The 15,827-nt window shown below is 49.1% G+C and overlaps 1 protein-coding gene across 4 annotated transcripts in view; it reads right to left on the minus strand.

Moving 5' to 3' along the window:
- Positions 1 to 1,135: 1,135 nt before the first annotated feature.
- The window catches only part of CIPC (CLOCK interacting pacemaker), an 18,981-nt gene continuing 4,289 nt past the window's right edge, over positions 1,136 to 15,827 (minus strand). For 3 of the 4 annotated variants that reach the window (XM_008054021.1, XM_021710350.1, XM_021710348.1), the window contains 3 exons: positions 13,326 to 13,513; positions 8,151 to 8,320; positions 1,136 to 4,636 (listed from right to left, as the gene is read on the minus strand). In XM_008054021.1, coding sequence (XP_008052212.1) covers positions 3,743 to 4,636; positions 8,151 to 8,320; positions 13,326 to 13,461 — 1,200 coding nt within the window. In that variant the 5' untranslated portion in view covers positions 13,462 to 13,513 and the 3' untranslated portion in view covers positions 1,136 to 3,742. The remainder of the gene's footprint in view (positions 4,637 to 8,150; positions 8,321 to 13,325; positions 13,514 to 15,827) is intronic. The other variant, XM_021710352.1, reaches the window with a different exon arrangement.

Here is a 15,827-nt window from a genome sequence, read left to right on the forward strand (position 1 = left end):
AGTGCAGTCCTCGAGGGACAAGTATGTCCATGCACAGGAGCCACACGAATGGGCGGGGGTTGCACGCCCACATGGCCAGGTCCCCTCCCCGCCTCATGGGACCTGCTTTCTGTGTTCCCTGGTTTCTCCAGCTTCGACTTCTCAGGGAAGTCTGATTCTCAGGGTGTTGGAGGGGCCCGCTCTAGCCATCCTTACCCACTTTTATTTCATTCTAGTGGCCTTACAGGTGTCTTTAAAAAAGTCACTTAGACACCAGAGTGGACGGAAATAATGCTAAAAGAATTAGACGTAGCTTGGCAGGGCGTGGTGGCTCATGCCTGTAATCCCAGCACATCGGGAGGTGGAGGTGAGAGGATTGCCTGAGTCCAGGGATTTGAGACCAGCCCAGGCAACTTGGTGAGACCTCGCCTCTACAATAAATCAAAAAATTAGCTGGGCGTGGTGGAGCTCGTCCGTGGCTCCAGCTACTAGGCAGGCTGAGGTGGAAGGAACGCCCAAGTCCAGCAGGTGGAGGCTGTGCTGGATGTGAGTGTGTCACTGCACTCCAGTCTGGGTGACAGTGAGATTCTGAGTCAAAAAAAAAGAAAGAAATAGATGTGACATTCTTCCAGGTCTTGTGAGTGATGATCAGCTTTTGATTTCCCTGGGATTTATCCCAGGAAGGAATTCCTGCCAGCCTGGGAAGCAGGGAGGACTCCCTGTCTCCCTGATGAGCTTCTCCAGGTGAACCTTGGCCAGGAGAGGGCTTTGGGGGGGGCCTCAGAGGTGTACCCTTGTGCTGTGGACAGAACTTCCCTTGATGTGGCTTTAGGTCACATGGCATACAACTGTAGTAGCTTTGTCAGTTAAACGTTCTGTGTGTGGAAGTGTCGGATGAGTGGGTGACGTCACTGGAGTGTGTTCCCCTCACTCCTCCCAGCCCACCCAGCACACCCCCAGACCAGGGAAGGGTGGACTGCCTGTTGCCTTGTGAGTTCAGGTGGTGGAATTCCCAACAGTGGATCTCACACGCTCAGTTTCGAATCCACATTCCCACATTAACACAGGTACCTCTGCTGGAAATGTAAACCAATTCAAATATTTACCCTGGGTTTCACTTAGTATTTTTAAGGGGTTACGAAGCAAAAGGGCCAAATAGTTTTCAAGTAAGTGACTTTTATTTTTCTCTGACATTTCACAGTCAATTTCTAGAAAACTTCATACTGTCTCAAAAGAATTCACATTTGCTAAATAAAGGTCTACCCTAAAGAATTCATAGCTGGAAAACTACTTCAATATATGCACGGGGGTTACTTTTCTGCTAAAGGAACCATAGCAGACAAGAAAAGGCAGACAAAACTATAATCAATAAGAAGCAACAAGGGTGGATAAGTTACAAATGTCACTCAACTCCATTCCCATAACCATTGCAATCAGCAACTTTCTCTAGACATGCTTCTATATGGCAACAAAACCTGCCAAAGTTCTCTTAAGGGCTGCTCTGAGCTAAAAGTGGCTTCTCACTCCAGAACGCCGCCGCTCTGCCAAGCTTCCAAGCCAGCTACTTCACGCATGTCATGACCCTCGCTACTCACAGCCTGTGCGAGTGCTGGAGATCCTTCTGGTCAGCTCTGAGGCTCCTCCGCCGGCCGATCTGGCTTCCGACCCCAAACGTCTGCTGGCCTCAGTGGATCTCTCCCTCCGAGACCCCGTGTCTCCACTGGGGAGTAAACACCCATGCTTAACAGCCTAGACAGGGAAGCACCAAGTTGCAAGCCTGGAGAAGAGCCGGGGCAGGACTGCCTCCCCTGCTGCTCGCCCAGAGGCTGGATGATGGCTTTCATCCGCTCTTACTGTGACAGGAAAGGAAATGCAAGCCTTCCTCTAGGAAGAAGAGGCTCAGTGCTCCGCAGAGGGCTTTTCCAATGGAATAAATTTGGTTCTCAGCAAGTGCTTTCAGATTTTTGACACTCAGTAAGACTCATGACTGGTGCCCAGGCTGTTCTGAACACACCTGTCTCTTTAGCTCTGCTGCCAGACAATTCTGCCAAAAAGGAAGCTTCCTGGCATGGTGCACAAGGAGCGGCTACAGCACCATAGATTCAGGGGAGGCAAGGCGTGGGCCAAGATCAAAGGTCTAAAAGGAGCCGAGTCGGCTGAAAGACACACTTGCTCTCATTTTTTGAAACTCCTTCAGAAAGCAAATGGCAGGTAATAATTCCATGATGCCTGGGGAGTCTGGTGATGTTACTGAGTTGCCTCTTTCTAGACCTTTCGCATCTAAATCAGATGTGTTTGTGAACACAGCACAGGCAACCTCAGGCTGCCTCATCATTCCGTGATGCCAGCAACTCCTAGGAATGTGACCCTCGACTTCTGGTCTTGGTGAAATTTCAAGAACACCTTGCAGGAAAGATGAAGCTGGTCACATACAACTTCACACAAAGGTACCTTTGTAAAGAACAAAGGACCCCAAGAGGCTGACATTTTTTAATGAGAGAATATTCTGAAACTTTGCTACTTAGGAGTCTAGTTACCCACACGATGAGCTGAGACGAACGGGTGTCATCTGGAAACTCAGCACGTTCTCCATTCTGAGATGAACTTCATGTGACCACCACCACCCCTTGACTGCACAGCCTACACTGAACACACTGAAGAAACACACAAGGCCCTGCTCTGCGCCTGCTCCCACCACTGTGACATGGACCAAGTGAAAACTTGGGAGGGGAAAAAAATGGGTGAGAAGAGTGCTTTCTAATTTTTTGTATACTTATTATCATACCTTCCAGAAGACAATTTTATTGAATTCAAAGTTTATCAAGCATAATAATCACTTCTTTCCTCTTCTGTCAAAACAAAAGGCAAAACAAAAACCCTAAGATGGCAACAGAGGGTTAACTTATCCTGCACCCCAGGAACCACAGCAGCTACTTTCAAGATTTTTAGACATAAAACAGGTTGTACTGTTTCAAAAAAACCTGAGTAAACACCCAAGTTATCGGACTCTTCCGGTTCCCAACCATAAGATGCTGGTCATGTCTGTTTTCCTGGGTCTCTAACTCATCAGCTATGATTCCAGATGGTACTGAATACATCCCACACCTTACAAATCAAAAGTATTTCACCTACTGCTTTAAGTAGAGAGAAACCTAGTTTGTGAAGAAAGTGTATGAGTCAAATGGTATCACCCTTTCCCTTCACTTTAGGACTTAAGAAAACACCACTTGTGCAATCAGGTGCTTATACTCAGGTACAACCCATGCCCAGGACATCTGAGGTTCCACCCACTGGCACACCGCCTGGTGGACACAAACACACCTCCTCCCAAGTTTTTCTCTGTGAATAAGACAGGCCAGGGAAGACCCATGAAGGGATCCTTATGTCGCCTCCCTGTCTCACACACCTGTGTCACCACGCCCTGGATCCTGGTGAGTGGGATGGGAGGAGGTGACACAGAGAAGCACCCCACACAATCATCTCCCCTGCTCTGCCCCATGACCCACTTAAGTGCCTGCAAGCCAAGGAAAAGGGACCCAAGGACACTCTGAAGCTGAGGTCCTCAGTGGAAGAGAGACATATGTCACCTCTGCCCAGAGCACAGGCCAAGACAGCAGCCAGGTCTTAGCATGTGGCTTCCGAGGTGACCCCCCACACAGTTTAAGTTTAGAAGGAAAAGCGCTTACATAAGCTTTGGGAAACAGAAGTAGGTAACAGCAAAAGAGTTGAAAGAACCACTCAGGCATCAGGAAGATGCTCTGTGCTATATGTCTGGGTGGTCAGAGACAGCTTCTAGGTCGCTGCCAGTGTGGCTGGCCCTGGGCGTCAGAGAGGCCTGCAGCTTGGCCCAGGCCTGAGGGGCCCGGCTATTGGTGGCCTCTATGAACAGCTGGGTCTGCTCCTTGAGCTGGTCGAGTTCCACCTGAGTTGCCTGGTTCTGGCGGATCAGCTCCTTGGTTTTCAGGGTGATCTCTAGCAAGCCCGACTTGTGCAGGACCACCAGGGTGTTCTGGAAGCGCCGGTGCCGGCTCTGCCGCTGCTCCGAGAAGAGCTCTGGGCTGCGGCAGAGGTTCCCCGCAGCCCACAGTGGGGAGCTGCAATGTGCCGCCAGGGGTGACAGGGGCGAGCTGCTCTCCAGCCCATGGAGGGTGCTGTCCGACGCGCAGACGGGGCTGGCAGGGGACGCAAAGGTCAGACTGGGGGCTTTAGCCACGTGACTGCTGGACACTGGCTGCAGAGTCTGTGGACTTCCACCAGCCACCAGGGAGGGCACGCCTTGCAGAGTGGAGTCCTCGGCAAGCTTGGCACCCCGCGGCGCTGGTGTCGGGGGACGGGAGGGGACAGCACCAGTCTTAGCTGGCTCGCGGGAAGCCAGGTTTGGCCCCGGTCTCCCGGTGCAGAGCTTCTTCTGCGCTCCACTCATTCCTCTTTCTTCTGGGCCAAGGGAAAGGCCCCTCTTGCCTGGGTGTGGGGCTATTTTGGTGTAAGAGTTCAGGATGGGCAAGTAGTTCCTGGGGTCCGACTTTTTCTCGCCCGTGTGACATGGGCTGACCGGAGACGGAACAGGCGGGGGAAGGAACAGGAGCTGCGGCTGGGCTGAGACCACTTCGAAGGAGGGCTGCACCGTCCATGACTGCAGCTGTGCTGAGCTGCTTCCCTGGGGACAAAGGAAGAGTATGACACTCGTGACTGCCAAAGAGGGGCAGAGCAGGGCTGCGACACCCAGACCGCCCAAGGACAGAGCTGCCCCGACCTGCCGCCCTTGTCAAGAACAAGACCGAAGAAGCGGCTAGAGATGCCATTTGGGTCTGATCCTACAAATCATCTGTGTTTACCTTTCCTAGGGGAAAAATGGAGGAAATATTCCTTTTATTCAAGTGTTAGCGTTCAAAAAAAGAAATGATGTGTAGGTAAAGTCATGACATAGTTCAGGAAACAATGGAGACAACAGAAACGTGGATTCTTGGCACAAGTTAAAAACATGCTCATCTCAAGACTATAATGTGACTTTACAGCAAGCACATCTTCATTTAGCTACACCCAGAACCTCTTCTACCTGAAAACAATCTTTTGATGAAAAAGTTACATATCGTCAGGAGCCTATGGGCCTCTGTTTTTAGGGTGGTGACATCTGACAGTCATAAAGCCATTCAAAAAATAGTAACAGCTAGTGGTACTGTCTATAGGCTAACTTTGTGTGCAGCGATTTATGTGACGTCACTAACAGCCAATCACAGCTCCAGGAGGAAACAACTTGCTTTAAGTCACCAGGCTACAGGCGACGTAGGCGGGTTTCCACCCTCCATGCGACTCTACAGTCCATCTGCACCATCCTGCTAAACTGCCTTTGTTACACTACTCCTCAATTACACATTTATAAAAAATTTTTCACTCTTTTTGAGACAAGGTCTTGCTCAGTACCCAGGCTGGAGTGCAGTGGTGCGATCACAGCTCACAGCAGCCTTGAGTTCCTGGGCTCAAGCGATCCTCCTGCTTCAGTCTCCCAAGTAGGTGGTACTACAGACCTGTCCCACTATGCCTGGATAATTTTTGCAGAGGTGAGGTCTTGCTGTGTTGCCCAGGCTTGTTTTGAACTCCTGGGCTCAAGTGATCCTCCCGCCTCATCCTCCCAAAGTGTTGGGATTACACGCGTGAGCCACCATGCTAAATTATTTGTAATCAAAGTACTGATTCGGGCCGGGTGTGGTGGCTCAAGCCTGTAATCCCAGCACTTTGGGAGGCTGAGGCGAGAGGATTGCCTGAGCCCAGGGGTTCAAGACCAGCCTGGGCAACTTGGTGAGACCTCATCTCTACAATAAATCAAAAAATAGCCGGGCGTGGTAGTACGCGCCTGTAGTTCCAGCTACTTGGAAGGCTGAGGCGGAAGAATCACCTAAGCCCAGCAGATTGACACTGGGGTGGCTGTGAGCGTGCCACTGCACTCCAGCCTGGGCAACGGAGACTCCAACTCAAAGAAAAAAGAGTATTGATTCAGATGACTCTAAGAAAGGACAACGTGACTCTTTGTCTCCATATGTGAAAGCCATCCAGTTCCAACCTGGTCCCGAGAGTCTAAGTGTAGATGGAGCCAGGCAGAGGGCGAGCCTGGCAGAGGCTCCCATCCTCGCTGGAACCATGGGGTCATTAGATTTACCTGAAGAACATTATGGATGATCTCCCACACACGGGTTTGTACACCGTTCTGCACCCAGTCAGCTTCTTGATGCCAGGCTAGGAACTTTAGGCTGACTGTGATTCACCTTCTGCGCAAAGGCTGGTGTTCGAAGACACTCTGGGGCCTGTGGAGGCCAGTGACACGAGATCCTGATACTACATTTCCCTGTTCAAGGAGATCCCACACCAGGGGTCTTCTGAGACAGACATCAGCCTACTCCAGGTCAGTCAGGAGCAAAACTTCACACCCTCCCTCAGGGCTGACCCACAAGGCAGATGCCCCAGGAAACAGCGAATGCACTGCTTTCCCAAGATCGTTTTTGGGTTGTTCTTCCTTATGCTCCTGTTATGCCCATTGTCCTCCTTAACACTTATTTGTCCGAATTATTAGATTTTACAAAAACTGTTGATGCTAAAACCATCTGAGGGAACATTAAAAAAAAATTTAGACTTGGGCAGGATCTCAATCATTTCACATAAAGCTTTCATGTTAAAGAAGCAGCAGCAGATACACGTGGTAGTTAATTAATTGTGTGTAAGAGCACACTGTCCAGTGACTGAGACAGAATCAGACTCTCAAAAGAAAAATACCACAAACCAAGCTGCTGTAATCAAGATACCACATGATAATCAGAAGTTTAAAAAAATGTATTACTAATTTTAGAATGTGTTGGATTCCAGCAGGTTTGAAGAACATAACTCTGACTCCTCCAAGGGGTCAGCCTGCCCCGAGCCTCCGAGCTCCGCCCAGGCCCAGAAGCCTCCCGGGCCTTTGTCCTGAAGCAAGTGACCCTGCTGGAAGGGCCTGCTAGCCCAGCCTACAACAGGAAAGGATGTGAACACGACACACGAAAAAGTGACCAGGAAGCCAGAGAGAAAGCCCAGAGAGAGGAGGCCCCAGGAAGCACTGGGCAGCCCCAGGGGCTATACTTCCTGTCCTTATTCTCTCTTTCCTTTCAGTGAGGAGAGTGGTGCGTCCAGCTGAGATCTGACTCACCAAACAGACATCTTCAAATTCCTTCATAGAACTCACCAGGCTACCTTGTTGAAAACAATTCTGTGTTCCTCAGAAATAGCTAGATAATAGCTAAGACATTCAAGTTTCCTATCAGGCTGCAGGGTCCGACCTTATATCTTGGTGGGAAGGTCAACTACTGAAGCCCGATTTCATGTTTCACTATCTTCAAGTGCCCCATGGAGGGAGGGAGCCACGGGAGAGCAGTGAACTCTCGGAGGACACAGGGCAAGGCTCCTTTGCTTTGGCTTAAACCCAGCTTTTCTACATCTCAGACTTCTCTATGCTAGTTTAACCAAACTCATGTGACTAAGTTCTCAGCTTTAGACCCTGGAGCTTAACTTAGATTTTCACCTAAAGCTTTTCTTTCATGCCTGAACAATAATCACATAATACTCACAGTTACATAATAAGGCCCCAAACAGGATGTTTTTCGACTCCACAACAAAGCTGTGTGGACGCTGCTGGTGTCCCAGACCTGAACCAGAGCAGCTCTGTTACTAACAACAGGTTCAGAACGTGACATAGGAAACATGGACATCACCTCTACTTTGGAAACAAATCAGTGCACTTTGCATTCCTAAATCCCAGGGCACTTCCAATTAAGGAGAGATTCTTTGATTTCTACCCTAAGCCCTGCCATATGTCAGGACGCCCAGCTGAAATGATGCCACTTCTGCCTGCTTCCTTTATATATGACTAAAGCATTTCAGGGTCCCCTTGGATGAACCTCAAATACAGAAATAAAGCAATCTAACTGTCTCAAAAATGAGAACACACGTCACGATTCTTGTATTCCTTTTTAAAACAGTGTCAGGAATTGAAAGAGAACACCCGCTCCCCAGGACAGAATGCACGCCTCAGTGTGGCTCAAGCTCTGCTTCTAGAAGCTCTCCCTGGCAGAAGGGAAGAAGTTCCGTACACAGGAAGCTCAGAGATCTTTCTCCAGAGACTTTTTTTAGGCTCTGTTGGTCCTCCTCACCTGTTTGACCAGCACGTTCTTCATGACAACCATGGGGGACAGCGTAGGGAGGGCATTGCTTGCAGCTTTGGAGTTCTGCCTTGGCCTGTCTTCTCGGTTCCAGCCCAAGGCACTCAGCATGTCCTCGGACTCCATCTGCTCTGCAGAGCTCAGGCATTCTGAGCTCCCATCTGGTAGACAGAAGAGCAGTCAGGTCACTTGGGCTCTAGGCGGAGGGCTATGGGCCACTTGAAATTGAACGAAACATTTGTGATGCATGTTTGTGAATTTTCCTGAGGTCTTCAGATTTCAATGGCTTTTTGATGGAATCTGTGATTGCCCCTCCCAACCTGAAAGATTAAGAAATCACTGCCCTAGGACGAACGTGACTTCCTTTCTAACTATGGTAAAGACGAAAACCTGCCTCAATTAAGGCTTACGTGAAAGTAATCACCACCAGTTTATAGGAGAGATGAGGTCAAGGTTTTCAAGTTAGTGCATTACTTTCCAGAAGCTGTTGTGGAGAAGGCAGGGGAGTGTGAGACCCAAGACAGGATTACGGCTTTTAGTGGCTCAGGATACCATGAGATGTAATTATAATAAACACACAGCCAATCTGCAAACCTCAAACCTTGCACTCAAGCGGAAACATAGAAGGCTCTTCCGAAATCTCTGAATTGTAAAGTTCTGGATTAGTGCATCGAAGCTGAAATTTTTATTTATTTATTTATTTTTTGAGTTGGAGTCTCACTCTGTCACCCAGGCTGGAGTGCAGTGGCCGCTCTCAGCCACTGCAGCCTCGACCTGCTGGGCTCCGGCAATCCTTCTGCCTCAGCCTTCCAAGTAGCTGGAACTACAGGTGCGCGCTACCACACCCGGCTAATTTTTGATTTATTGCAGAGATAAGGTCTTGCCAAGTTGCCCAGGCGGGTCTCAAACCTGCGGGCTCAGGCAATCCACTCACCTTAGCCTCCCAAAGCGCGGGATTACAGGCTGAGCCACCGAGCCGGCTGGAAGCTGAAATTTAAATGGCTCTCTGCTGGTGGCCTAAACACAAGCTGAGTGTGCCCGCTGGGGATCCTGCACAATGGGTTATAGACAGATGCTTTCCAAGGTAAGGAAAGTCAGGTGACCCTGCATGAATTTTATTTCAAAAGGATGTGAGGAGCCACCCGCTGGAGTAGACTGAGAGACTGTAGCGCCCTGTGCTGAGGGGTCTGGGGACAGCCTGAGCATTCATTGCAAATCTCGGAGTCATCTGGATGAGGCAAGGTTGAGATGAGACTGTAATGCAAACGAACACCCTCTCAACAACTGCATTTTCTTCAGCTTAATGAAGACTGTATGCCCAGAAGAATATTCATCGAGCGAGATTTAGACTCTCCAGCGACACTTTTCAAAACGACGACTGCTGAGGTCCTGCCCTTGATCTACTGAAATGACTTGCCTGATGCCCTGGCAGGGGTATTTCCACAAAGTACAAGTATTCCCCATGTGCTCCTCTAGTTAAGAGCCATTAGGCCAAAAACCAGTGGCCCCAGAAGGAGTGTACACACCTAGTGCGGGATCTTGGCTTGTAAGTGCCATAAGGGGAAACAGGGCTCTTCAGAAAACAGCTGAATCCAAGTGTTTGGCAGAGAAGGTACAAGATGAGCCTGGACAGCTTATTGTCCCAGCAAGCAAGGAAGGGCTCAAAATGCTAAAGGGGACATGTCAAAATGACACAGGTGCTGCCTAGAAGGGGCTCCTGCTGGCCAAATTTGAGACAATTTGAGTATCAAAAATAATGATGTTCCAGTGTAGGCATCATAGTAAGACCCTGTCACTACAAAAAAAATTTAAAAATTAGCTGGGCTTGGTGACATGTGCCTGCAGTCCCAGCTGTTTGAGAGGCTGAGGTGGGAGGATTGCTTGAACCCAGGGGTCAAGGCTGCAGTGAGCCAAGATCAAGCCACTGCACTCCAGCCTGGGTGACAGAGTGAGATCCTCTCTCAAAAAACAGAAAAGAAAGAAATCTGGTACACATCATCTTAACAAGTGAAGCAAGCAAGCGACCAACCAGAGTATCACCAAGAATACGACTAACTCACCAGGAGTTAAGTGTTGCAATGGGAAGGACACAGCATCAACAATGCAGTATTCTGGTCAAGATGTATATCTTGATTCTAATAATGGAAACCCACCAGAAAATTCAGAGTGGATTTTTCTACAAAACAACAGGCCTGATTTGCTCAAAGATGTCAATGTCATAAAGAAAGAAGAAAAGGAAAGAAAAAATAGGGGAGTTGATCCATACAAAATCAGACTAAAAAGACAGGACAATTAAAGCAACGCACAATCCTGGACTGGATCTTAGATTCAAAACAGATAGACAAAACAGCTATCAAGGACATTATTGGGACAATGGGGAGAATCAAATGTGGACTGCAGCTAAAGACTTGGGTATGACAATGACATTATAATTACACAGAAGGATGCCCTTGTGTCTATTGAGATTTGCACTGAAGCATTTAAGGGTGAAATGTCAAGCTGTCTGCAACTTACTTTCAAATAGCCGTGTGTGTGTGTGTGTGTGTGTGTGTGTGTGTGTGTGTGTGTGTGTGTGTGTGTGTGTAGAGAAAGCAGACAGGGCAAAATGATAACATAGTGAGCCCAGTGTGTGTGTGTGTGTGTGTGTGTGTGTGTGTGTGTGTGTGTGTGTGTGTGTGTGTAGAAAGCAGACAGGGCAAAATGATGACACAGTGGATCCCACAGGAAGACACATGGGGTGCTCATTCACTTATGTCAAGATTTGAAATGTTGCAATACTAAGTTGGGAAAATAATTAAAATTAAAAAACCATCTTGATTTTGCAAATGTCACCGTACTCCAAGGTAACTAGAAGAACTCAGGCAGTGGGGAAATCACTGGCACCTGGCCCAGGAGGGGCTGGAAGCATTCCAGTGGCATTTGCTGGGGCCACTTTCTGGGCCATAACGAATTTGATTAGTTTAATGTCACCTTATGTCTGAAGAGTGCAATATTGTTTTTTTCTTTTTTTGAGTTGGAGTCTCTCTGTTGCCCAGACTAGAGTGCAGTGGCCACTCCCTGTCATTGCAGCCTTGACCTGCGGGGCTCCGGAGATCCTTCCGCCTCAGCTTTCCAAGTAACTGGAACTACAGGCACGCACTACCACGCCTGGCTCATTTTTTGATTTATTGTAGAGATGAGGTCTCACCAAGTTGCCCAGGCGGGTCTCAAACCCGCGGGCTCAGGCAATCCACTCACCTCGGCCTCCCAAAGCGTGGGATTACAGGCTGAGCCACTGAGCCCGGCCTAATTTTTTGATTTATTGTAGAGATGAGGTCTCGCCAAGTTGCCCAGGCGGGTCTCGAACCCGCAGGCTAGGCAATCCACTCACCTCAGCCTCCCAAAGCACGGGATTATAGGCTGAGCAACCGAGCCTGGTTGAGTGCAATATTCTTAAAACAACTGCCCAGCAAAGTTGAAGCTGTTGAAGTAAGAAGTGCCGAAAAGATAGATGGTGGGCTTGGGGATGAGGGCTCATTTCTTCTTTGTGTTTTCCTCAATTTCCAGGCTTCTACAATGAGCATGTATTACCTTTATGATATGAAAAATAAACACAAAAAGCAAACATGATTTATAAGAAAAAAAAGAGACAATATTCCCAAACCTGTCTGACCACATAAGAGACCATACTTCTGAAAAAAATTCACATCCCTGGCCCTCCCCAGACCTGACATGCAGATCCAGGAAAGTGGGCTGGTGATCAGCATTTTAACAATCCCACATGAGCCTCAGGGGAGGAAGCCTGGAAACAATACCAAGAGGTAGAAAAGAACAACTCCAAGGGCTGAGGCTGGCCCGCCTTTCCCGGGACTGTCCTGGCCCCAGGCAGGACAACTAATTCCCCTTAATCTAATCCTGGTTGCTGCTCCTTTCTGAGCAACAGTCTATTTATAATTTGGCTTCTCATGTAGTGCGCCCACAGGGAGAAAAGACACCAGGAAAGATGGGAGAGTTCCAGGTTTTCTCCTAGCTGCATTTCTTACTATACATTAATCAACAAAACTGACCAATTTGCCTTTGTGAGTTTAGATAGTATAAATCTGCCCCTAGAGAGGGTTCTGCTCTCAGAATGTTGATTCGGCCAGAATCCTGGCATCACACCATGTCTGCCCTGGGCCAAAACGCCGATACCAGAGCCATGCCCAAGCCACTACCCTCAGACCAGAAATAAAAAAGCGCCTCAAGACAAAAATAAAAAAGTTCACTGGGCTGCAGCATAAGGTTTAAGAGAAACTTGTAAGGAAAACAGCTCTATTCTCTTGTCTCTAACAGATACTCAGGTTTAGGCTGGGCCAGGTGACTCACGGGCCAAACACAAAATGCAGAGACTGTGGGGAGGGAATGCTAGAAGGGCATTTTAAAACACAACAAAGTTATTTTCTTAGCACAAAAGTTATCTTACAAAATATATGCAGTACTACTTTTATTTAACTGACAGCCTTCAAATTTGTTGCACGGTGACAACATGCAGTAATATCTTTTCCCCCTACAATATAACAAATCCTGTGAAAAAGAAGCTAAAGCCAGGCTCAGTGGCTTAGCCTGTAATACCGCGGTTTGGGAGGCTGAGGTGGGTGGATTGCCTGAGCCCATGGGTTCGAGACCCGCCTGGGCAACTTGGCAAGACCTCATCTCTACAATAAATAAAAAAAAAATTAGCCAGGCATGGTAGCATGCGCCTGTAGTTCCAGCTACTTGGAAGGCTGAGGCGGAAGGATCGCTGGAGCCCAGCAGGTCGAGGCTGCAGTGGCCGAGAGCGGCCACTGCACTCCAGTCTGGGTGACAGAGTGAGATTCCAACTCAAAACCAAAACAAACAAACAAACAAACAAAAAGAAGCTAAAACAACAGAATTATGAGTATTTAAGTGTTCTTTCCAGTAACCACTTACAACAGTTGGAAATGTAAGGTTTAAAGTTGAGGGTATAAATTGAAAAAAGATGAAAACTCATTAGCGTATGGTGACTTTGGTGGGTACTCTGACACAACAGCCAAATCAGCATTTCAGAAGCTCAGTTAGCTAGCTAACCTGTGCGGGAAAGCATCCCACCCTTACCACACAGTGAGTTTTAGGAAGTTGTTCAGGTAAGCCAGTCACAAAAACTCTGAGAAGCGCCCCTTCCTTCACCTGAGAATCCAGAGTCCTTGTCCGACTCGGCGGCCGCCGTCCCCAGCTGGCGCACCCCTTTCCTCATCTCCGCGCCTTTGCCAGGTTTGGCTGAGAGTCTCCTGGGGCTCTCCCTGGACGGGATTTTCCTCTCCATGTTTCACTGGGCGGGAGGCAGACTCTTCAGGGCACCTTTCGTCTGGCTGGCCCTAGGAGAAACAAAAACACGGAAAAGTCACTGCCTGAGCCAAAACAGGTGGTCCCAGCAGTGAGGCAAGAAGGGGCAAGGAACCCGGCCTGCCCTCTGCAGCCCCATCTTCTCAGAAGTCTCAACAGACAGAAGTTTCAGGCTGCCTGACCAGAACAGGTTCCCCCAAAAAGAGAGTTTCAGTCCCCTGGCCGTCCTCTACTCCATTACAGATTCAAAGCACACAGGCCATGCTCAGTGTAAGCTCTGCAAGCTGCTAACAAAGGCACATTGATTAGCCTTTCTGGAATGGGTAAGGAAATCAACTTGGCCTCCTCCCTGAGAGGGGAGAGGAGAACAGGGAGGGGAGAGCAGGGACACCGACCCGCCTGCTTTGCTGCTGGACATTTGCAGCTTGTGGCCCACTGCTACCTCCCATGGGGCAGAGCTTCTCAAATGAACCTCAGTTCTTTGGATGAGGTACTGAACAGAGTAAACCCAACTTCCCATATACGCGTGCTTTCTGGCATCAAAAAACCTGTTATGGGAAAATACGATCACATATAATCAAGAGCTTATATTATACTACAGTCCTTAACATTTATTGCTATTAGTATTATCTCACACTGTCCTCTTCAGCTGCTATCCCATTTCACAGGGGAGGAGGCTGAGGCTCAGACAAGTTACACCCAGGCATGCAAACACATTCATCAGGTGATCATTGTAAATCAGGCATTGTACGAGGATGGAGATATAGAGTGACAGCACAAACATGGTCACTTCCTTCCAGAAGCAGGATATACAGAGAGAGACAGTCATTAACCACATAATCACCCGACTAATGGCTGCTTTGATAAGAGCTATGAAGGGAGGGGCTGGGACCTGGAGGCGAGGATGAGGAGTCAACCAGGTGAAAAGCGGTGGGTGGGTGTGCAGGTGTGTTCCAGGCAGCGTGAGGCTCTCAGAGAGCAAGGAGCCAGGCGCATTCCACAAGCTGAAAGGCCAAGGTGGGCGGAGCACAATGCAGAGGGACAGAATGCCATGCGCTGACACTGGGGGCAGTGGGGGACAGCAAGCCAGGGTCTTGGAATCCAAGCTGGAAAAACTACGGATATTAACTTAAGAGCAAGGGGAAGCTATAGGATTTTAACCAGAAGAGTCACACGTTCAGACTTGCATCTTAAAAGCATTCTGGCTGCTGGACTAGGCTAACGTGGACAGGTAAGAGTGGCACGGTGATCTTTGGATGCCACCATACAGCCCAGTGAACCAAGGCAGGAGGAGTCGGAGACAGGGAGTCATGCGCATGAAGGCTGACCTGATGGGACCTGGTTACAGTACAGGGCATAGGGTGCCACTCTTTAAGCTAAGGAGCCCAAGGGAGTTGGAAGGGTAAGGTGAGGACGCGTGCCTAGCTAGCTCGGTTTGGGTTACAGAGAGGCTGAATGACTGTGGGTTATCCAAGGAAGATACCAGGTGGGCAGTCACACATAAGACCAGAGTCCAGGAGAGGCCTTGGTCTGCCCCAGTGACACACAGCAGGCCACAGCACATCCAGACCTCGGCTAACACTGCAGGAGTCAGACCAACCAGCCCTTCCTCAGGCTGGCCCAGGCTGAGAACATTCCCAGTGATCTGACAAGGCCACCTGAGTTGTCAAGGAACGGATAGAAGGATGAGAACACAAAGGAGACCGCAGGGATAAAGGACAGGCAGCCAGCAGGGAAAGCAGCAACAGCGAACAGTCAGCTGGGAAGATGTAAGCAAAACCTGGTGATGCTGAAATGCACAGGCCAAGCGCAACTGTATCCTGTGGTCTTTCTAGGGAAGAGAAACATGCCAGCAGCACTGTATCTGGAAGATTTCGCATGTGGGGCCTGCACTCTTCTGCTACCCCAGATCTAGTGGAGAGCAGCAACCACCCAAGAAGCAGTGGAAGGACTCAACTCACCTCAGGGGAAGACAAGGACACGCCCGAGCAACCCTTGGCAGTCCCTTGTTTGTATTCCGCAGCCAGTAGGAGCGGACTCAAGGGAGTAAAAGCAGGACTGAGGAGAGGGCACCTTAAGCACAACTCCAAGTGACTTAACACCCAGGAGGACTGGCTTCCTCATCCAAATCCCATCAACCAGGCACTCTTTCACAGGCCACACGTGTCATCCTCTGCACACAGAAGGTCACCAACAGCACAGGCACAGCTTGCAGAGCACCAAAGGCAATGTCTCCCCATTTGACAGCTATGAGGGTTGAAAGCATGGACCACTCAGTTTAAAAAGTAAACTAAGAGCCGGGCTCGGTGGCTCAGCCTGTAATCCCGCGCCTTTGGGAGGCTGAGG

This window comes from Carlito syrichta, unplaced genomic scaffold (genome assembly GCF_000164805.1).
Source record: "Carlito syrichta isolate Samal-C Ts95f unplaced genomic scaffold, Tarsius_syrichta-2.0.1 Scaffold76748, whole genome shotgun sequence".
NCBI lineage: Eukaryota > Metazoa > Chordata > Mammalia > Primates > Tarsiidae > Carlito > Carlito syrichta.